The 22,368-nt window shown below is 37.6% G+C and overlaps 1 protein-coding gene across 2 annotated transcripts in view; it reads left to right on the top strand.

Annotated features, from left to right (window-relative positions):
• ULK4 (unc-51 like kinase 4) overlaps positions 1-22,368 on the top strand; it is a 252,655-nt gene that overhangs the window by 53,097 nt on the left and 177,190 nt on the right. For both annotated transcript variants that reach the window (XM_059818887.1, XM_059818886.1), the window contains exons 19-21: positions 4,421-4,582; positions 11,895-12,077; positions 18,537-18,664. In XM_059818887.1, coding sequence (XP_059674870.1) covers positions 4,421-4,582; positions 11,895-12,077; positions 18,537-18,664 — 473 coding nt within the window. The remainder of the gene's footprint in view (positions 1-4,420; positions 4,583-11,894; positions 12,078-18,536; positions 18,665-22,368) is intronic.

Below are 22,368 nucleotides of genomic sequence, written 5' to 3'. Positions count from 1 at the left end.
GGTGACTCCACCACTTCCCTGGGCAGCCTGTTCCAGTGCTTCACCACTCTCTCAGCAAAGAAATTTTTCCTAATATCCAGCCTGAACCTCCCCTGGTGCAACTTGAGGCCATTTCCTCTTGTCCTGTCGCTAGTCACTTGGGAGAAGAGACTGACACCCACCTCTCTGCAAACCCCTTTCAGGTAGTTGTAGAGAGCGATAAGGTCTCCCCTGAGCCTCCTCTTCTCCAGACTGAACAACCCCAGCTCCCTCAGCCACTCCTCATAAGGCTTGTGCTCCAGACCCCTCACCAGCTTCGTCGCCCTTCTCTGGACACGCTCCCGCACCTCAATGTCTTTCTTGTAGTGAGGGGCCCAAAACGGAACACAGTATTGGAGGTGCGGCTTCACCAGCGCCGAGTACAGGGGCACGATCACCTCCCTACTCCTGCTGACCACACTATTTCTGATACAGGCCAGGATGCCATTGGCCTTCTTGGCCCCCTGGGCACACTGCTGGCTCATATTCAGCCAGCTGTCGACCAACACCCCCAGGTCCTTTTCTGCAGGGCAGCTTTCCAGCCACTCGTCCCCAAGCCTGTAGCGTTGCATGGGGTTGTTGTGACCCAAGTGCAGGACCCGGCACTTGGCCTTGTTGAACTTCATACAATTGGCCTTGGCCCATCCATCCAGCCTGTCCACGTCCCTCTGCAGAGCCTTCCTACCCTCCAGCAGATCAACACTCCCGCCCAACTTGGTGTCATCTGCAAACTTGCTGAGGGAGCACTCGATCCCCTCATCCAGATCATCGATAAAGACATTAAACAAGACCGGCCCCAAAACTGAGCTCTGGCGGACACTGCTTGTGACTGGCTACCAACTGGATTTCACTCCATTCACCACAACTCTCTGGGCTTGGTCGTCCAGCCAGTTTTTCACCCAGCGCAGGGTACACCTGTCTAAGCCATGAGCTGCCAGGTTCTTCAGGAGAATACTGTGGGAGACAGTGTCGAAGGCTTTACTAAAGTCCAGGCAGACAACATCCACAGCCTTTCCCTCACCCACTAGGCAGGTCACCTGGTCATAGAAGGAGATCAGGTTGGTCAAGCAGGACCTGCCTTTCATGAACCCGTGCTGGCTGGGCCTGATCCCTTGGTTGTCCTGCACATGCCCTGTGAGCACACTCAAGATGAACCTCTCCATAATCTTCCCCGGCACCGAGGTCAGGCTGACAGGCCTGTAGTTCCCCGGATCCTCCTTCCGGCCCTTCTTGTAGATGGGCGTCACGTTGGCAGGCCTCCAGTTGTCCGGGACCTCCCCTGTTGACCAGGACTGTTGATAAATGATGGAGAGCGGCTTGGCAAGCTCCTCCGCCAGCTCCCTCAGTAGCCTTGGGTGGATGCCATCAGGCCCCATAGACTTGTGGGTGTCCAGGTGGCATAGCAGGTCGTTAACTGCTTCCTCCTGGATCATGGGGAGTTTATTTTGCTCTCCATCCTTGTCTTCCAGCTCAGGGAACTGAATACCCTGAGGATACCTGGTCTGGCTATGAAAGACTGAGGCAAAGAAGGCATTAAGTACCTCAGCCTTTTCCTCATCCTTGGTGACAATGTTCCCTCCCGCATCCAGTAAAGGATGGAGATTCTCCTTGGCTCTCTTTTTGTTGTTAACATATTTGTAAAAACATTTTTTGTTATCCCTTACAACTGTGCCCAGATTGAGCTCTAGCTGGGCTTTTGCCTTTCTAATTCCCTCTCCGCATGACCTAACGAGACCCTTGTACTCTTCTTCAGTTGCCTGCAACTTCTTCCAAAGGTGATAAACTCTCCTTTTTTTTTTTTATAAAACTAGTTGAAATCTAAACCCAGTGAAAATAGAGTATGTCCTTTTTGCTACAGTTCTATTCATAGATTTAGATTTGATGCAGTTTGTGATATGAACAGAGGTTAACTGTTATATGGAACTGCTTTACTCATATCTTGAAGATCCATTTCTATTCACTAACGTAGCTTATGTCCTGGTGACATGACAGGATGACTGCTTTGGTTAAGAGGCCAAATATTAGTTTAGGTCAGGCTTCCCTTTCAGAGAGCTAATTAAGCAGAAAATGGTTCAAGTCTTGTTGCTTAGACAGTGCTCAGGAATAGATCCCAGAGGAGCTGAGATGGACAGTCTCAGGTGGCAGCAAATGGAATTACTCTGACAGCCTCACTGAGTTTTTGGAGCATTGTGATGATACATGACCTTTTCCTAGCCAAAGTACCAGGACTGTCTGGCACAGGGCATAACTCATCTCAGCGGTGGCTGAAAGGAAATAAAGCACATCTTCAGGACTAGGTTTTGTGAAGAAAAGCTGTAATTGCATCTGGAAGTTTGTTAACATTCATAATAATAGTTATCTGCTATATAATGTTTTGATTATGATTTATTAATGGGATTATAGTGCATTTATTAAGTGTTTCTGCCTGCTTAAAGTAGCAGTGGAGCCCCATTTGGCATTCCTAGTAATCGCTTCATATATAAGAGAGATTTAACTTGACTATTAACGTTTCATTTATGGATTCGATTTTAAATGTGTATAGTCAGTTTGATAAATCCATGTATTTTTACCTTAACTGTACCAAAAAAAAAAAGACTGAAATTCAGAAGTATAACACAGAAAAAGATTAAAAATTAACATTATTTATAAAAAAAAATTTGAGAAACTTTATTTTGGTAAACAAAAAAGATCTAAATGATACAATATATTGCAGTAATAAAACCTGTAAAAACAGAGAAGCCTAAATCATCTTTGGTTTCATGGCTGTAAATCAGAAGGAAGACCACAGAAATCAGTCAAGTTTTATAAAAGAGTGTAACTGGTTTAGATGGGAATTGGCTTTGGTATTTCTTTTAAGTATTTTGAGTAGAGCTGCAGTTTTTTGGGACAACAGGAAGGATTAGCATGAAAATGATTAATACAGCTTTTTTTTTTTAATGGCATTATACTAGAGTTTCCAAATAGTTCTACATCAGTGTCTATATTTTAGAATACCTATGTCAGTAGAAGGAAGAGTGGATACTGAATATATCTTTAATGAAGTGTAAGTTCTCCCCTCTGGAACGCTTTTGTACTGCTTTCTGAAAGGTTTCATTATCATTACTCACAGTTGTTGGTGGTTCCGATTGTGAAGATAAATGTCAGAAATCCAAAGGTTAGTATGATAATGTGGAGATTAGTTTAAGAAAGAAATCAATTAGATATTATGATGAATTATTTGTGAAGCCAGACTATGAGGTAGACTTGACAAATTAAATCGGTTGTCCTTATATTAAAATTCACTCTTGCTGAACTCGAGAATGCCATTTAAGACATTGTTGAAAGACTTCGCTTATTCATAGTTAAAGATTGAGATAAGGTGAGGCAATGCACAGCCAAAAAAACCAGCAGCAATGAATCTTCCACTTTTGTTAAGGTATAGACTCTGCTTTTAAGTGAAAGCAGAGTTAAAAAAAAAAAAGACATACTAAAGAAAGGAGATGAGGGGGAGAAGAGAGAGAGAAAGTAGCGATTCTGCTTTTAAATGATCTATATTAAGTTAAGCTTCCACTGGAGTCAGTAACAGTTTTCTTGAGAAAGAGCTGATGCCATGTGGTGTTCATGATGTGCTGACGGCTTGTGATTATTCTGACATGTTTTTCATTCCATGGAGATTTTGTAGTATGAATAGTATTACGTAGATATTAAAGCTGCATGTACAGTGGCTTTCCACAAATGATTTTGCAGATAAAATTATTTGATTAGTATTAAAAATATGAAGGATTCAGAATCCCTTATGGAAATTTAGGAATTGATGTAGTAAATGGGACCCAATGGTTTATCTTAAACATTGGTCAGGATTGTCTGTTGCAGAAGAGGAAAAGAAAGGAGTTATGGAATAACTTGTCTTGCAAGAAGGCTTTTTCTTTATCCCAGGGGGTTGTTGGCTCTTCTGAATTAAGAGGGTTTAATGTAATTAATTCTGTTTCTCCTAAAGGAACTGTATATGTCATCATCTTGCTATTCAGAGCCTGTTGTAGTGATGAGGTTTGATACACAGACATTCATTCATAAAGCACTGATCATGGAACACCTCTAATGTAACAAAACCTTGCATTTTTTAGTGACTACATTTAATTTGGGGTGATCATTTGGACCTGAAAGATTTCATATTAAATCGTACTTGTATTAAATTGTCTTTGCAGTAGAAGAGAAAGTGGCGGGAAGTAGGATTTGTAAACATAGCTTTGTCACAAGTTGAGGTTTCCTATGAAATGACTTTGGCAAGTATCAAATAAAATTAAGAAACCACGCTAAGACAATATACATGGAATAAAATATGGACATAGGCAGTAGTTTAAAAAGAAATCAGAAACATTAGAAACATTTGCATATGAGTTTTCTTTTCCTCTCCTTCCTATAGGAAGACCGGGTGGTGAATCATTTGGCAGCAAAGATCATTGAAAATGTTTGCACTACTCTCTCTTGCCATGCACAAGGATTTATTACAGGAGAAATTGGACCTGTCTTATGGTACCTTTTCACACATTCTACAGGAGATTCTTTGAAGATAACTGCTGTTTCGGTAAGGAATTTCCTTTTGTGATACAGAAATGTTTTGGGGTTTGTTTTGAAAAGCATTCAGCATGTTTTCTATATGTATGTGTATTTATATTTCAGATTACATTAATATATATTTACAAATTTTCTGAAATTGAAAAGTGCACATATTACAGTCCAATGCTTATGAAAAGTCCTTGCGATTCATCATTTTCTGCAACATGTATTTTCTTATGCTGGTGTTCATGAGTTATGTTTGAAAAGTTTAATCTTTCAAAGAATCAATTACATTCTTGCAAAATTGAAATTTCTTTTTGATATGATGTTTTACATGAAAAGTGTTTATTCTTTTTATCACAGACTGGCTTAGAAGACATATTTGAAATCATCATGTTACTTTCTGTAAAATTGTCAGGGCTAGTCCTTACCCTGAATTTGTAAGTTAATATAGGATGATAATAAGACAAACAGAGCTATGACATGCAAGCAAAAGGTTTGGAACAAAAAGATTTGTGAGGTAGAAAATACAGTTAAACTCACAGCCCTGCTAAGTATCTCTTGTTGACAAAACAAAAGCCTTACCCACCAATACATGTAATATTTTAGAGTGGAACAATAAGTTGACTTATTTTAAATGAAGTGTAATAACTGGATGCTCATTTCCTGAGTAGAGCTGAGGCTCACTAATGAGTTTACTGTTGGCTTCCCAGATGGAAAATGGTAATGTTGCTGCTACAGCAGTACGCACTTAGACAAATCTAGCATTGAAGTAATAACAGAGGGAATTTAAAATATATCTGAAGTGTGGCTGAAGAGATAAATGGTAGAATAAATTTATAATTTAAAAAAATATATGTATGTATTAAACATTTACCTCAGTGTGTATTTGTGGCAGAGTCTTGCCTGGGAAATAAACTGCTCACATACTGGGAAAATGTGTTGACCTTTTAGAACAGTTAACTTATTTAGTAAAATACGTGTTACAGAAGCCTTTGTTCCATGGCATCTGAAATTCTTTGTAAAAACTTAATTTTAGAACTTTTATGGGTAGATGATTGTTGGTCTCTAAAAATGTAAAATATATGTGTAACCTTTATACAGAGCATTTATAGCTTAAGCCTGCTTGTGAGTCTGACTTGTAGGTTGCTTTTTCAGAAAGGCTCTTTACCCATTTGATCTGTGAATTGTATGCTCACGTCATGACTGTATATATAGTAAAAGGCTGGAGATTAGAGTTATGATTTCCTTTACTTATCAAGTATTTAAACAAGCCTGCTCAGTCCTTTCTCCTACCACTACTTTTCCCAAAAGGGATGTCTTGTATTTCGTGCTTTCAGTTTTGTCTATCATTAGACTGGGCAGTTGTTATTTATTTGCTACTAGATCATAGCTATTTTCATTTCTTTCAACCTGTCCTGAAGTTTTTCTCCGGTTTTGCTGCTATCCACTTGGAGAACTTTGCTTCGGCGTTTACCATTTCTTTGACTCCTACACCAGACTTCCAGAGCTGCTTCACTTGTAGGGGCCAGTTGGACAGTTATGCCTGTTTTGTGTGCCATGGTGAGCAGCGTAGCCCAAAGAAACAGCCTGTCTGAACTACATTCAGGCACTGAGCAAAGAAAGATCACTGGAGGAATTGTCAGTGGGTTCCCCCCCAACTCCTTCTTGAAAAGTCAGTTTCTTCTTCGACAATATAGTATGCTTACGGTAGGCAAGAGCTTTTTGTCTGCTCAGTAAGATGCAGATTCTCAGGAATCTGTATTCTGATTCTCAGGAATACACTTGTCATCACTGCAGTCTCACTATGGATTTTTCTAGCAGTGGGCTCAGAGGTCAGGATTATCAGTGCCATATGGTTTGTACACTTTGCCTTTAGATGAGGTTTCTAGTGACTATGAGAAGAGAGGGTTGTTTGTCCCTCTCTATCCTCAGCCTCTTTTGAGATCCCAGATCATTCAATCCTCCCAAGGCTTGCAAGGTTGAGGTGAACCACTAAGAAATCTTTTCTTTGTCATAGTATTTATGTTATGGGTAGCTAGACTCTCTTAATCACTACTGGAGTTGCCTTTTTTTCTATAGCATCTGTTGAGAAGAAAGTCTTCGTGCATCTTATCTGGAAGGTAGAAAAAATGTTTAAGAGGAAGCTGAAACCTGAAGAGTTTATTGTACCCTAGTTTACAACTCTCTTTTTTCTTCTCTTCTTCTCTCCTCTTCTCCTCTTCTCTTCTCTGTCCAGTGACAGCTACCACTACTTACTAGTCAATGAGGCTTTTTTAATTGCTTAGTTCAGTTGAACAGTGCTGGCATTTGTGTGGTCTCTTTCAAGTGAGCAGATTGAAAGTATCATATATTTTGAGTTCCTCAGTTCCTACACCTCTTGTCACTGCAGCTGTGATAGAGCAACCTGATCTCTATGGGCTTCTTGCTCAACCAGGGATGTTAAATGCAGTGACATGTATAGTAATTTACCATATTTATACTGTAGTTCAAAATTGAATCATCTGGCACTCCTGGGTTGGCACTCATAAGACTTGCAATGACATTGTTTTTGCCAAGCTCTTACCTCCTGATTTTTTTTTTTTTCTTCCCTTTATAATGCAAATTCAAAGACTTAGTTTTCAAAGCTTACCAGTCCTCAAGAACTAATCTAGAAACCCTCTTATAGATGACATGTTAGGACAAAGCAGTGTGTTTTAGGAGGTCATGATAGCTGCTATAACTAGGATTCCCTACAGAAACTCAGCTGATTTGTGGGACATCCTTTCAATGGCAGTTGTGGATCTAAGTAAGAAAGATGTCTTTTTATCATTCTATTAACTTTTCTCTGTCAAAGTTCCTTAGCAGGTCATGCTTTAGTGTTGAGGCCAGCGTTTTAAAGAGATGACCAAGTTGTGTGTGCACACTGAGTTCTGCTGAGGCAAAAATTTCTTCAACATCTTGCGCAAATCTGCAGTATAAATCTACATATGGACAATATAAGCAAAAAAATAACTTTCCAACTAACATTTTTTTTTCCTGTGAAGGCAGTAGGCTTACTGGAGATCATACCTTTCCCTTGGGTAGTTACTGAGGTTTCAGTCATGCTGGAGGTAGGGCTTGCTCCAGACTAACATAGTGGAGAGCTTCAAGTGAAAGCAGCAGTGAGGGGGACTGCAAGAGTAAGAGACGTTCATTCTTCTACATCCTTGGTCCAACTGCTTTGTTTCTTGTTTTTCTGGTCTTCATGGGAATTATTGCTCTGCAGGTAGCCCATTCCCCCTCCTTTTTCCAGACAGATTATTTCACACAAGTGTGCTTGGGTCTGAATGTGTTCCTGCATTTTCCCCTCCACTGTTTTGGGGATTGTGTCCTTTATCAAAAGTCTGAGGTTTAATTATTTTATACTGCATATGAAGTGAATTGGACAAGGAAGCTTCTAAAGTAGGATACACTAAGATGGTACTCTAATCCTTTTGCTGCTTTGTAGTGAAACACTAAAGTAACAAGAGGGTGAACTTATTTGTTGGATTTATTACTTGATGCCTGATATAAATCATGGTTATGTATTAATACTGCTGGGGTATTTGGGTATATAGTCTTAACTTTAGAAAAAAATAACCGATCAATATTGAAATCTAGCACAGGCAGATCTTTTACCAACTGAAGTTTATAGAGATTTCAGTAATGTGCTAATTTTTCAAGTAAAACACTAATGTATTCTCCAGCTATATTGTACCGTACAATTTCTACATTCATTAAATTGTTGCTCTAGATATGGAGGCATCTTTATTCTGCATGACCACATAAATCAGTGTCCTGTTGTATTTTATTATGCAGTCATCCCTGCCTTGTTTGAATGTAACCTGAGGAATTTATTCTTCCTGAGCAATTTATTCTATATTCACATGTAAAAATATATTTCTGTTAAGAAATACATGTGTCATATCTTTACCTAGAGCTAACAGGCTGTCTGCAAAGTATATCAGTAGTAAGGCACTATGGAATTTTACTTACGATTATTTCAATCAATAATAAAAATGTATCAAGAAGATTCTCTGTCTTCAGTCTCTGGAGTCAAGAAATGACACTTTGCCTTGTCCTGCCTGTCAGAGGTGACAAACAAGGACTGTGTCTCAATATTTTTGCTCACTTTGGAGTTCAACACGCCTCAGGTTAATATCAGAGATTTTGCCTGTAGGAAAGCTGTATCTTTTTATCATTTTGCTAGACTCAGAGAAAAAATAATTCTGTAAGATGTCAAAGTGTCATTCTGACAAGCTCAGCAGCAGGAAGAATATTTTCTTTCCAGTATACTGAAAGTTTAAAAATCTTTTTTTAAAAAATAATTCTTAATTTTGTTTCAAAGAGATGGCTTTTTCTGCTGGAGGAGGAGTAACAAAACATAAACCACTTAAGTGGAAACTAATTTGGGAAAGCTCAACACAATCTTTTGGGGGTTTGTTTGTGTTTTTTTTGTTTTTTTTTCTTAGATAATTGGTGCTGAATAGTTTCTTTCAGAGACTTGGGTATTGTAGATAAATGCATTCATTCTTAAACTTGAGAGAGTCATGGAGTACATCCTGAAAGGGTGAATGTTATCCAGCCACCATGTGGCATGTAACATTAGAAGGCAATGGACAGGGCATAGATGATCATAGAATCATAGAATATCTCAAGTTGGAAGGGACCGATAAGGATCATGATGCTAGGGTTGGAGCTGCTGGGAGAAAAGGTGCTGGTTAAGGCTGTCTGCAGAGCAAGGACAGAGAAGCCCATTCCAGGAGAGGCTCTGCCAATGCCTTACTCTCACTGTCATAATTTCCTGTTCTAAGACTACTGCTGAGAGATAATGGTGTGAGCTCTACGCCTACCTCTTCTCATCATTGGTTCCCAGTTCCTGCTCCACCACCTTTTGACCTATCTCCATCTGTTCTCTCCAGAATCTGGATCTACTGAATTAATTTAGGATACTTTGACTTCTATCTCCTGTTAAACTCTATCTTCTGCTTTTCTGTTGAAGTGTTGTTTTCACTCATACAGCAGGGCACTCTGTGACATACAAGCTCATGGGAGTTTAAAGCTTCTCCCCTTGGCTGTTGGTGGGCTGGAGCTTTCCTGCTGTGTCCAAAGCTGCAATATGATCCTAGAAGACAGCCATGTCTTTCCTACCAAATTTGCCTGGAGGTCATCTGATGGCCTGTGGCTATGGTCACCCTTGTTTGACGAGGTCTGTAGCAGAGAGCTAAGGCATTGACAAGTCTGCATACACCACGTTAGCACACCAAATTAGCTCCGTGTTGCTTTGATGCGGTCTGTCCCTATGTCCCAGAAGTTCACTGGTAATATGACCTTCCAGGATGTGTTTAGTCAATGCACATGTCTCCTGCCCACTCATTTTGAGAACTCAGACTAGAGGTGAAGGGCTGGATTGTATCCTTGGGGAAATAGAGCATGCTGGACTAAGAAACTGAGATTGAGTGTTTTAAAAGGGGGGTAAGGCAGGGGGAAACAAAAAAGTCTGCAATCGATATGTTTCCTGGACCAGAAAGGACAAGGAAGAAAAGGAGCAGAGTAGATGAACGGGATCAATAAAATGTCTGTTTAAAAATCACAAGTTCTTGATTTATTGTGTTTTATGCCTGCCTTTTTTTTTTTTTTTAAGCATGTTTTGAGTGGTGTTTCTAAGTGCACTGGTGAACTGGGCAGTTTCTGAGGTTCCTACATGGAAAGTGTTTCTCTGATGATAGTATTCTATGGGTGTAATTGACTATAGTTTCTCTTAAATGAGACTTCACTATTGAATGCACACCAAGTAAGCAGCAGTTTCTAAATATAGCTGGTCTGAAGACAACAAAGAAGTGGTAATACTGTCTACATTTCACAGAAGAAAGTAGTCTTCGAAGTTTTTTTCTAAAACCAATTCAGATTTTCATGTGAAGCAAGTAATTGACATAATCTGTTTTACTATCCTAACATTACATTCAGGCCAAAGAAAATGAAATTTTTAATGTTTAAGAGTCGTATTTTCTTTATCTGAAGAGAACAAAAGCAGTTACAGTATCTTGAAGGATGCATTTCCAGAGGTATCACAGGGAAAAGCTGTGTTGACTTGGAGATGAATCTGCCCTGGAGGTCAATCACACAGAATCACAGAATCATTAAGGTTGGAAAAGAGCTGTAAGATCATCAAGTCCAACCATCAACCCAACACCACCGTGCCCACTAAACCATGTCCCACAATGCCACGTCCGCATGTTCCTTGAACACCTCCAGGGATGGTGACTCCACCACTTCCCTGGGCAGCCTGTTCCAGTGCTTCACCACTCTCTCAGCAGAGAAATTTTTCCTAATATCCAGCCTGAACCTCCCCTGGTGCAACTTGAGGCCACTTCCTCTTGTCCTGTCGCTAGTCACTTGGGAGAAGAGACCAACACCCACCTCTCTGCAACCCCCTTTCAGGTAATTGTAGAGAGCGATGAGGTCTCCCCTCAGCCTCCTCTTCTCCAGGCTGAACAACCCCAGTTCCCTCAGCCGCTCCTCATCAGACTTGTGCTCCAGACCCCTCATCAGCTTCGTCGCCCTTCTCTGGACACGCTCCAGCACCTCAATGTCTTGTAGTGAGGGGCCCAGCTTCTTACCAGGTCATTTGGTAATGTTTGTTATGAAATAGCTAAGTTAGTATACACTGACTAGATTTGTGCTAACTTCACTAGAGTATGGTTAGCATCTGCATTTTCTGTTAGAATTGTTTTAATCACTGATATTTGTAAATCAACCATTTGGAGAATAGTTTGCATGTTTACTGTACTAAACACTGTTCCTTAACAAGTATCTAGATCTGAAGTAGTATCTAGATCTAAAGATAGACTTTAGATAGTGAACTACTACATATGAGATTATGGCCCATGAGCAGAGAAAGAGAAGAAAAATGCCCACCTTTATGGGTGACCAGGATTTCTGTGGTGTGTGCTGTCTCTGTTTTCTGTTGCCTGTGCTCCTTTCTAGTACAGTGTTACCTGATGCTACCTACATACTGTGCTTATAAAAGACTCGCGCATGGACTATGTTGCTCCATCATTATTGTTCTCTACAGAGAGAGTATTGTGATGCTGTTTGATGTTTGTGCCAAATATTTCAGTTTCAACTGCATGGAGTTTATAGAAATTGATTTAGAAGAATTCCAGGTGTCTGAAAATAAGTAGCCTTTTCCCCTAGTATTTGTCTTATGAATGAAACTGTATGAATTCTCTATATTCCTGAAGTATTGGAAAAGTCACCACCTGTTTTTATTCTCCATTATTTTTCTTGAGATTATAATCCCATTAAATAACAATGGAGTTTTTTTTTCCACTTTGTAGGCTTTATGCAGAATTACTCGTTACTCACCCAATGCTTTCCAGAGTGTCATTGAAAAAGTGGGATTAACAGCTGTACTAAATTCCTTGGCAAATGGAATATGCAAAATTCAGCAGTACATGCTCACCATGTTTTCGGCAATGTTGTCATGTGGGATTCATCTACAGAGGCTGACTCAAGAAAAGGTTTGATTTCAGATTAATAGTATTCACTGGCATGGAATTTCACTAATGGAAAGTTAAAGTTGGCTCTTATAGTGTTTTTGTGTTTTCAAAATGCTTAACTCAGTGACACATATCTGAATAGCAAGAAATGAGGAATGTGTTTATTTTATATTTTTATTTGCTTAAAATCTAAATAATGAGGGGTATAGTTTTTCTTTCTCTCTCACAGATTTTCAAGAGCTGGTACTAATGGGTGTATAAATTGCTACTGCAGCTGGAATTCTATCAATTCGGAAAACTCTAGCCTGACCATAATTGATAAAGGCCCTAAGGAAAAACAATAAGCAATGCATGAGGATAACTAATTGACATGAGGATAACTAATTGACATAGTTCTCTTCGACATTTAAAAGAGAAAATAATGAGTGTCCTGATTGAATCTAAAGCTGTACTTTATTCTCTCCTTAAAGGACCTTAGGCAAATTTGTAAGTGAAATGTCTTGCAGAAATTAGCATTTTAATAACTTAGGGTTCTCTTTTTAGTGTCACTGAATAACAGTACTGGTTCTGATTTATGTCTAATATAATTTTTGGAAGAGATGATTAAAAGCTTTCTATTTTGATTACCAAATTATTCCGTGTTTAGAGAAATAGTGTTTATTTTTTTGGCAGTAAGTCTGCACAATTCATAAAGAGTAATCCCCCTCTGCTTGAAAAGGATAAAAATCACAAAGAAAAGATGAACTCTAGCTTGTGTTTTCATAAGATACTCTGTTGTAATGTATGCTGTAACCTGACAGTCATCTTGGCTATAACAATCTGTTAGGCTTTAGTTAAGAGAGATTAATTTGATTTCTATACACATTGTTTTAACAACAATATTTAAATTAAAAAATAAACTACTGTTTTCCACCCATCTCTTCTTGCAGCCTGCAATCACTCGTTCTCTTCCTAAAAATAATTTCTGTGCCTTGTCAGAATTGCCAGGGTGTTTTTATAAACACGGGTCAGCTGGCCTTAAGCTTTCCACAGATTCCACAACAGCAGCACGAACAGGTGGCAAATTGTCCTGTAATGTCACAGTTTCTAATGGTGCACATTACTGTGAGTTGGTGGTATAGTCAGAGAAGTTCAAAAAATACTCACTTGAACATTCAGTGGAAGGATGTGACGTGTAACAAGCATGTGGTTACAGCATGATGTTTTCTGTGAAGAATTTCTTGTTTATATAGGACTTACATTGCTAAAAGGACTCCCTTTCTGATACTGCAGTTCTTATGAACTATTTTAATCAAATTTTTGATGTTATAAAAATAATCAACTCTGAAATTCTCCAACCAGTTATAGGAAAATAGAAAGTATTTTGTTGGCATGAAGTACTGTAATGGCTGAAACTTTGTGGGTTTAAAATTGCTGCTTAATCATTAATGAGTTGTCATAGGTGTTTTGTGAGCAAGTGTTACAATTTTGCAGATTAGAAAACTGAAATATACACAAACATAGACATTCTTTTAACAGTATATATCAAACTAATGATAGAAGTGGGAATAGTACCCAAAGTTGTAACTGAAAAACATTGTGCTTTGAAACAGTAAAGAGGGTCTAGTTCTACTGCATGTGCTCACATTTGGTAACTGTATCTGCCTTACAGCTCAGATAAATCTGTATCTCATAGAATGTCTACTTTGCTCAAATTACATCGTAGGATTTTGGAAGCAGAAACTAGATTTCAATTTTTCTTGAATAGGATCTAAAAATATAATCCTGTTACTGAATTGAACTGCCAGGTACTGTCACATTACATGGAGTGATAATATTTTATTGCCAAAAACTGAATTTAATAATCCATGCACTTTTCAATATTCCATGAGCATGACACACAAGTCCACGTTAATGAGAGAAGGGAAAAGAAAAAACACGTGGGTAGTGTTTGCCTACAAAGTATTTTGCCTTCTGTAGATTTTTTTGTATGCTATAGCTTAAGAGGCAGAAGGACCTCAGTGTTACACAGAAGGTAGTGACAAGGTTGTGACTATCTTTTTAATACAGCTGTAAACCAACATATTAAAAGATGCTTAAAGATACAAATTCAATCTGGAGATCATTTAGCTTTGTATATGTTATCTGGAAACTCACTTAGCTTACAAGACTTAAGGCTGCCCTTGTTTTCTACTCCCTTCAAGAACAGCGATAAAACTAGTTACAAAATAAAAGCCAGAAGACAAAGGAGAAATGCAGTTCTGTGGTCATCTACGCTAGTATAAATCTTCAGAGAACTGCAGTAGCTAAAAGGGACTATTTTTTGTCCCTCTCTGATACAGAGCCTTTCTATTTTAGTTTCTTGTCTTAGAAACAAAAAAAGGTGAAATGATGTTTTTAAAATAAAATGTGAAAAAAGAACTCAAAATCAAAAATCTTTGACACACTATAGGAGTAGATAAAAAAACCACCATTGCTAATTACTTTCATCTGGCTGTCAAGATTCACCTTTGAATGAATGAAAACCAGTCATATAACTTTTTGAATGCAGTTAGGTTCTTCCAGAGGTCAGATAATGGGGTGGGGTTTTTTTTTAATCTGTTTGGTTTTTTTCTGAAGTGCTAATAAGTAAAATTATTGAGAAAGTTACAGCAATACGTTGTCACAACTGCATTGTTTCTTTGTTTCCCTGCACCAGTGACCATAGTCTCTTTTTATCTTGGTCATATCCAATTATGGCACTGAAAAAAAGCATTATAAATGCATTATAAACATTGCCCTCATATTTCAGTTATTTTTTCAATTCTTTGTCCTTTGCCTGAATGTGGACAAGTAGCTACCTCTGATGTTGATGGTTTTGTCAATATCAGTATGAAATAATAAAAAGATAAAAATGTCTTTTAACAAAATCTTTGTAACTCTTAACTTGTAATAATAAGGCACTTGCAATGCATAGAAAGGGAATTTGAAAATACACAACAACACAACAAATGATTGCTATTACAACTTCAGTTGTTGTATAGTGAAATAGTGGTCTAACTGTTTTCCCCTTGTGTAGCCAATTCAAAAACATCATTGATTTTTGTGATTTGTCTTAAATTTGCTTTGCAGTATTACTAAGAGTATCCAATATGAAATCTTGATCTTGTTGCAGTCGACAGTGCATTCACTTGCAATGAAAAGAGTGTCCTTACCCTGTGGAGTCTCCATGGATACATCAAACAGTTGCAGGGGAGGGAAGAACAATATAATAGTGAAACAATTAATAATTAATATATTAGATGGTATTTCAGCAATTTTTGGCTTTTCTGATAGATTGAGTTCTGCCGGTCAGCAAAGATGTACTTCAGATTTTCTTTGGATAAACTGTTGCTGTTTTGCAGTCCTCAGACCAGCCAGAAAATCAAATTCCAAAATGTCACATTTATTTCTTAAGCCAGATTATTAGAACATTCCCAGATAAGTCTGATGTAACTGATTTTAATTGACAATGTTGTCTTAACCCATGGTAACCCCCACATGTTACATTGACGTATTCTTTCCTTCCAGAGCATGAGGAATAGTCAGATGTGCTTTGGCTTGTAGTTGCATGTGTCTTTGTCATGAAGTCCCTGTGCTTGGTCTATCAAGTCCATTTATGGTAGCAGGCAGTGTTGCATTATATATACTTTTTCACTATGTCTGAGGCTTTATGGGGTTTCTTAACGTAAAAACTTTTTTTGGTTGTTTTGAGTAATTTCATAAAAAAAAAAACAACACCCACAAAACCCCACTTTATTAAAATTTCAACCTTTGCTTTCAGTACATTGTAATTTAAGAACTTTACCGCGGGTTCATACTGGAGGAGCTACAAGTCATGCTCCGGGAGCTGTTGAAGTGTTTAAAGCAGTAAACTTTACACAGCTTATGCTTATTAACCACAAGATTGAGGAACTCTTCTGTTTATGAAGTAAATTACAGAAATACAATAAAACGGTTCTAGAATAATTAATAACAGTTTGTTTTTCTGGGATTTCTGTGGTTACTGTCTATGTTGACTGCTTTTGAAGACAATGTTAAAATGGTATCAGAATAAAATCTGATGGTTTGTTGGCCAGCTCTTACACTCCAACTCTTTTTTCAGCCTCTGTGAAGAGGTATAGTTAATTGTTGCAAAGACTGTCTCTAATAAATTACATTCAGTGTTGATTTTCAGTTTTTTGACAATGAAGTTGCCTTTCAGTTATTCTGTCAGCAAAAGATAGAATTTGAATAATACTTGGTATGTTAAATGTGCGTCACACACACACTTTGTGCGCAACATGCAGGCAAACACTAGGCACCTCTTTGTTCTGTAGTGTCACTCCCTTGAGAATCCAGCTGAAATGTTTGAAGGTAGTTTCTGTTGATGAGGGCATTTGTGATCAGTCTAATTTTTGGATAGAGCCAACTGACTCAGTTTGTAAATTCTGGATCCGTTTGGAGTTCTGATTATTTATTTTTTTTTTTAAGAGAGAGAGAGATTTGAAGTAGGGTTTGTGTTTTCACAAGAAGGCATTTTGATCAAGAGCTGATCCAAAAATACCATTGCTGCTGCCAGCAAGGTCATCTTTGAAGATTTTTTTTTTTTTTTTTTTTAAACCAGATAGCCCAGTTGGTCTTTGTAGATGAAGAGTACAGATGGGTAGCAGATATTTTTATTCCTTAGAGTTAGAGGATAGTCCATATCGTTTTTGTCTTTTTTTTTTTCTTTTTCTTTTTTCCTCCTCTGGTTCTTCAGGAGTTACAACATATCGTTGGACAGCATAAATGATCCTCATCTTACGCATTTTACAACTCATAGTACCTAATGCTGTTATTCATAATATGACAGCTCTTTTTTCCTTCCATTGATTATCAGCTTTATTCCCGTGGAAGCTGAGGCAGTACACGTGAATCACACATCTTTCCACGTCAGGCCGCATTCCTGAAACTAGAGAAGAAAATACTTTCACTATACAGGGCAAAATAGAGAGAGAGACAGAGAGAGAAAAAAAGACGCAAGCTCTGATTTCAGAATCCAGTCAGCTAACCATTGTTAAACTTTTGAAGGGAAATATTTTTGTGGTTATTCTTTATTTCTCACTATGCTGTTAAACTTTTTAAATTATTCTTTCATTTGGATTTACAGGAAGGAAGGAGTTAGTAAGGATCTTAGCATCTTATAAATTGACTTTATCATAGGAATAGAGAATGGTCAGTGGATTAGGAAAGTCATGGCTCCTTACTGCTTGTGGTTTTGAAACAAAGTCGGTACCGAGCCCGCGATCGGGACGGTTTTCCGAGATGAGTAACTCAATAACAACTAGTTTGTTATTAAGCAGGCATTCTTTAATACAGCGCTGGGCAGCACTGGGAATTTGTCCACCACAAGTGCTCCAAAGGGTTAGCAAAGCACCTCAGTTCATATACAGAAAAATCATACATATTCATCAGATTTCTACAAAGGCTGGTCTTATCTGGTCTTATGTGGATGAGTTCCTGGAATTCATTTGCATAGTCCAAGCATGCACAGTAAAATTAGGATTAGGGTCTTTTCACCCTCCGGTGGTCATTCATAGTCTTCCTCACACTGTCTGCTAGTTGAACTTCGGGCTTCCTTTGTCCATGCATGGTCATGGGATTGGCTTATCCATCCTTTGGCCTCGGAATGTTAACGAGCTACCTCAAGGCCCATTTGATCTTATCAGGAAGGGAGTTACACATCTTGAAACATCCTATTATCAATTCTGCTCAAGGAATAACTAAAACTATGCAAGTAAAGCTTTTATGTATCACAGTAGTGTCTCAGCCAGGGACCGTCAGTGATTTAACCCTTCATTCAGTTTATCCTTTTTCTTTCTTTCTTTCCAAGTCCTAATTTGGGTTGTTCCTTGAAAAGGTGTTCTTCACTTCATGAAACCAAAGTAAAGTTAGTTTAGACAAGTACAATCAGAGAAGGTAGAAACAGTTTTGCCATCTATTTGGAGCATCTGTTGTATAATTTAGGGTCTGATTTAGACATGATTGTGTCCAACAAAGGTGTTGTTTTTAATCTTCCTGCATATATGGGAATTAATAGGTAAACATTTAATCATATTTGTGCTGAAGTATTTATGTATTCTGAAAATCCTTCAGTCTTCTTTTAAAATTAAATATATTTAAAAATTCTACATTTATCTTTAAGGTAAGACATTTTAAAATATAAGTTCTATCATATTTTATACCATTTTGGACATAGTACATTAGATAGTTTTTACATGTTGCAGCTCTTGAGAAGATGTACAAAGCAGCTTTGCACTGGGCCAGTCTGTCTTAGACAGAATTTATTTAGTAGCGTGTTATGAATTTTTTTTTTCCCTATGAGTGACATGAACAGTACCTTACTAATACAGAATACACATGAAAATGATGAAATTTTAAATGTATACAGCGTTAAAATACAGTGCAAGTAACCTTTCTCCATACAATAATATTAATGTATTTATGTTTATTTCCACTAAGGATTTTGTGACTACAGTTACTCGTTTACTTGAAAGCCCTTCAACTTTTATTCGAGCAAAAGCCTTTCTGGTCCTGCTACAAGTTTTAATTAACAACAGGGAGATGTTGTTACTCAGTTGTCAAGCAAGGTAAGGTGATAATGGAAGATAATTAGAGATGTAATGGTTATTTTCAAAGTCGTACCTGAAATACTTTAAAATGTGTGGTATTTTTGAGCCAGTGTTTTAGTAATTAACTATTTTTTGTGTAATATGAATCCTTTTATTCAAGAGAATATCAAGAAAAGAGTGTTCTCTTTTGTCTGGGGTCATCAGGTGATAATTACTCAAAAGCGGAAACCATTGTCTTAAGGGAGAGTGTGTCTTTTAAAGTAACTTGTGGTCCCAGTGACCATTAGCAAGCAGCAGATTTTGGGTTGGGTAGGGCAAAACAAATACTGCAGCAGTGAGTTGTTGCTATGGTGGGAAAGCAAAATAAAAAGGTCTGTCATGTACCTTCCTCATCTTGGGGTGTGGTATAATCCATAGTCTTTTCAGTACAGGCACGTTCAAGGTAAAATAATATTTCTTGGCTTATGTGTTGTTGGAGTGCATTTATATAATGACCACTGAATTCCTGTGACTTTTACATGAAATATTTTATTTGTTTCTATGTTTTAAAATACTTTGCAACAAATTACTTCTCTACAATTATATTTGACGCATAGTGGAATAATTATTTGAATTTTTGTGTCTTCGGATGGTACAAAAACCTACCCATATCAGACACGAGGAAATCAGACTCTTTTAGAATGTGAATTGTCCCCATGTTTTGGGGGTGACTGGAGAAGTAAGATGGAAGAAATTTTATTTGGGTTTTATATCTTCTATTCTTCATTATGAAGAGCAGCAAAATGTAGTGTAGACCCCAATTTTTATGGTTTTGGAATAAAGCAGGCTTGGAACTGAAAGTAAAAAAGGGGTGAGGCTTGTGGGTAGCTGTAAATCTAACTACATTTACAGCAAATATAACTTTATATCTTATATTGAAGTTTGAGAAAAATTAGGACATATGCATTGGATCTAAAAGGCTGGATTGGAAGGAACAGGTTGTTACTGAAAATTGTAACCAAGGAAACTCTCCAAACCAAATGATAGTTTAGAAAGCCAGCATTGGTTTACTGCAGCGCTGGGTGCATGGGGGATTTTTCCTCCTAGCATGCACACCCACTTGAAATCATGACAAGTATTCAAGCAGTTAACAAAGTTAGTTAGGCCTACTGGTCCCACCCCTTAGCTAACTATTGGTTAGTATCTTTCTTACTTGATCTTAAAGATTCTCTTTTAATTCACTACGCATGCCCAGAGAGTAGGGGGCTTATTTGGGTTGGGGGCTTTTCTAGCTAGGAGGTGTGGTTTTTAACTTTATAATGAGGTAGGTCAGCCTTAGGCCACCCATTTGGGGCATTTCACTGACTTTGCTGTTTGGTATGTAAACAATACCAAGTATCAAGGTTGTGTATCAGTCATTATTGGGAGACCCACAAGCTCCTCCAAGGTGCTATATCTCAGTGTACTGTTTATCTCAAGGTAAACAACATCAATATAATCCAACACAGCCAGTCACCACAGCCAGCCCGTTTCCAGGAAAACTAATGCATATTTCAGTTTATGTGACGCAGTATCTTCTTAACTTACCTGTACAAAGTTTGCACAAAGGGGTCTGTTCTTTGTATGCTAAATAATTAAGTCTTTGGTATCAAGGTGAGTTTTACCATGAAGTCATTGTGAGAGAACGTCTTGTGGGTTGCTATCATTACATACCCCTCCATTCACATACAAATCTGTAGATGTACCAGTTTTTGTAGATCATAGAGAATGATCACCGAATCCAAGTTTCTTTTTCATGTGTATCTTTATACTTCCAGAAATGTTTTATCAGGTGATGTATTCTGGTTAGTGAAAAATGTCTCTAATGATTTGTAAGTGACTTTTTGAATGGCTACATTTTTAACAACTGCTGCTATTCATATGCTTGTTATAGCACATAGGACTGAGCTGTGTGTTTGGAGAAATGTCTGACAGAAGTCCTGTACTGACAGTTACTATTTGTTTCTTTATACCTAAGGTATTATGTGAGGGAGAACAACTTTAATAATTTTTATTGACAATTTGATCTCTTTATTTATAATGCTTTCTAATGAGCAGCCTTTCTGAAGAGAATGTATTGTGTATTTGGGATGTTATTTTGTATTGTGAATTTTGGCTTTATCCTGCTGTTGTATTGTGATGCTCCAGACAGAGCTGATTAGAGACCAATACGTAATATAACACATTAGGTAAAACAATAGGCAAGCCTTATAGCAGCTTTATTGAATTGATGAACTGTTTTTCTTAATTTGGTTAAGTTTTCTTCATAATTATTCTTTGGTGAACAGTATATCTCTTGACAGGATAGATCATCTAGACTAAAACCTTTCCCTTACGTCCAGAAAGTATGATGGCTACAGTAGGATGAGAGAGCAGAAATGACCCATTATATATGGAGACAGCTACTTTCATAATATCCTGAACTCTGAACGAATTTTATTAAGCCCAGTACAGATAATGGAGATTCTTTGACTTATACTGTTGAATTCCTATTGGTGTATTTTAGTTAAATGTCTCCAGTTCTATGACAGAAAGGTTACTTCAAAATTTTTACTAATAAATTAAAAATCGCTAGTACAGTAAGTGGTAAAAAGTTGGATAACTATTGAAAATGTTTGATATACTCAAATTCTCTTCATGAAGGTGTTTGATTTGAGAAATATAGACAGTATGTAGTAAAATGTGCATGATTTCTACTTGCTGGTTTGTCTTTAGCAGTTGCAGCTAATGCCTGTAAGGGATTTATATTGCTTTAGATATAAAATCTGTTTATGATAAATATAATCAATATAAGGCAATTTTTCAGTGTGCATCAGTTAAAGGATATGATGCAGATGATAAAACAGTCAGTAATAACTCTTTCATGGAAACACTGCATATATCTGTACAGCTTCAAGTTAAATGTTGTTCAATTTGGCATTGGAAAAGGCTTTTGTTTAGTTTAGTAATAAAAATTTACAAAAAACCAACCACCCAAATTCTCTGAATCTGTCATACCGTATTTTTAAATTATGAAATTAGTTGTGGTGGGAGCATGTAATTCAAGAACTTGACACTGGATGTCACCGAGGAAATTCCACTGGGACTTTCTGAAGTACTTTGAGATTTCGAGATCTGTGGATGAAAAGCATTTATATGTAATATCAAATGTAATTTTGAAGTGAATTTTTTGTTTCACAACATTGATACAATCCACCTGTTACTCTTTTTTGTACCTGTCTCATAGTAGTCCATTGCATACCTTTTGTTCTTCCACATGTGATACAGCTAGAAAAGGTATGAGACCTTTTAGGCTGAAAGAGCACTTGTTTGTTTACAATATGCAAATTAATTTCTTTTGCTAGTCACCCTGAGTTTTCTAGTCTCCTTGGTTTTTCCATGATTTGCAAAGGCAGGCTACCTGTTAATAAGGGGAGGGATACAACCTGAAGTTTTGTTGAGACTTATAATTTCACCCTTTTCTGAACTGGTAGTAATTTCCTATTAGTCTCACTGTATTGTTCTTTCTGGATCTAAATGGTTTCAGATAATTTCCTAGATGAACAGAGACTGCCCTGGAGATTGAACTTCCTCCTTAAAGAATTTTAAACCTCTTTTTCTGCTGTCTGCAGAGGTGGACACTTGTGGAAAGATAGGGTAGTATTCCCGACAGACTTTCACAGTCTGCAAAAGCCTAACTGTGCACAAAAGCATAACTTTTGAGC

This window comes from Gavia stellata, chromosome 6, assembly GCF_030936135.1.
Source record: "Gavia stellata isolate bGavSte3 chromosome 6, bGavSte3.hap2, whole genome shotgun sequence".
In the NCBI taxonomy this organism is placed as follows: Eukaryota; Metazoa; Chordata; class Aves; order Gaviiformes; family Gaviidae; genus Gavia; species Gavia stellata.
The sequence above is the reverse complement of the archived record's forward strand: the minus strand, read 5'-3'. Positions and strand labels throughout refer to the sequence as shown.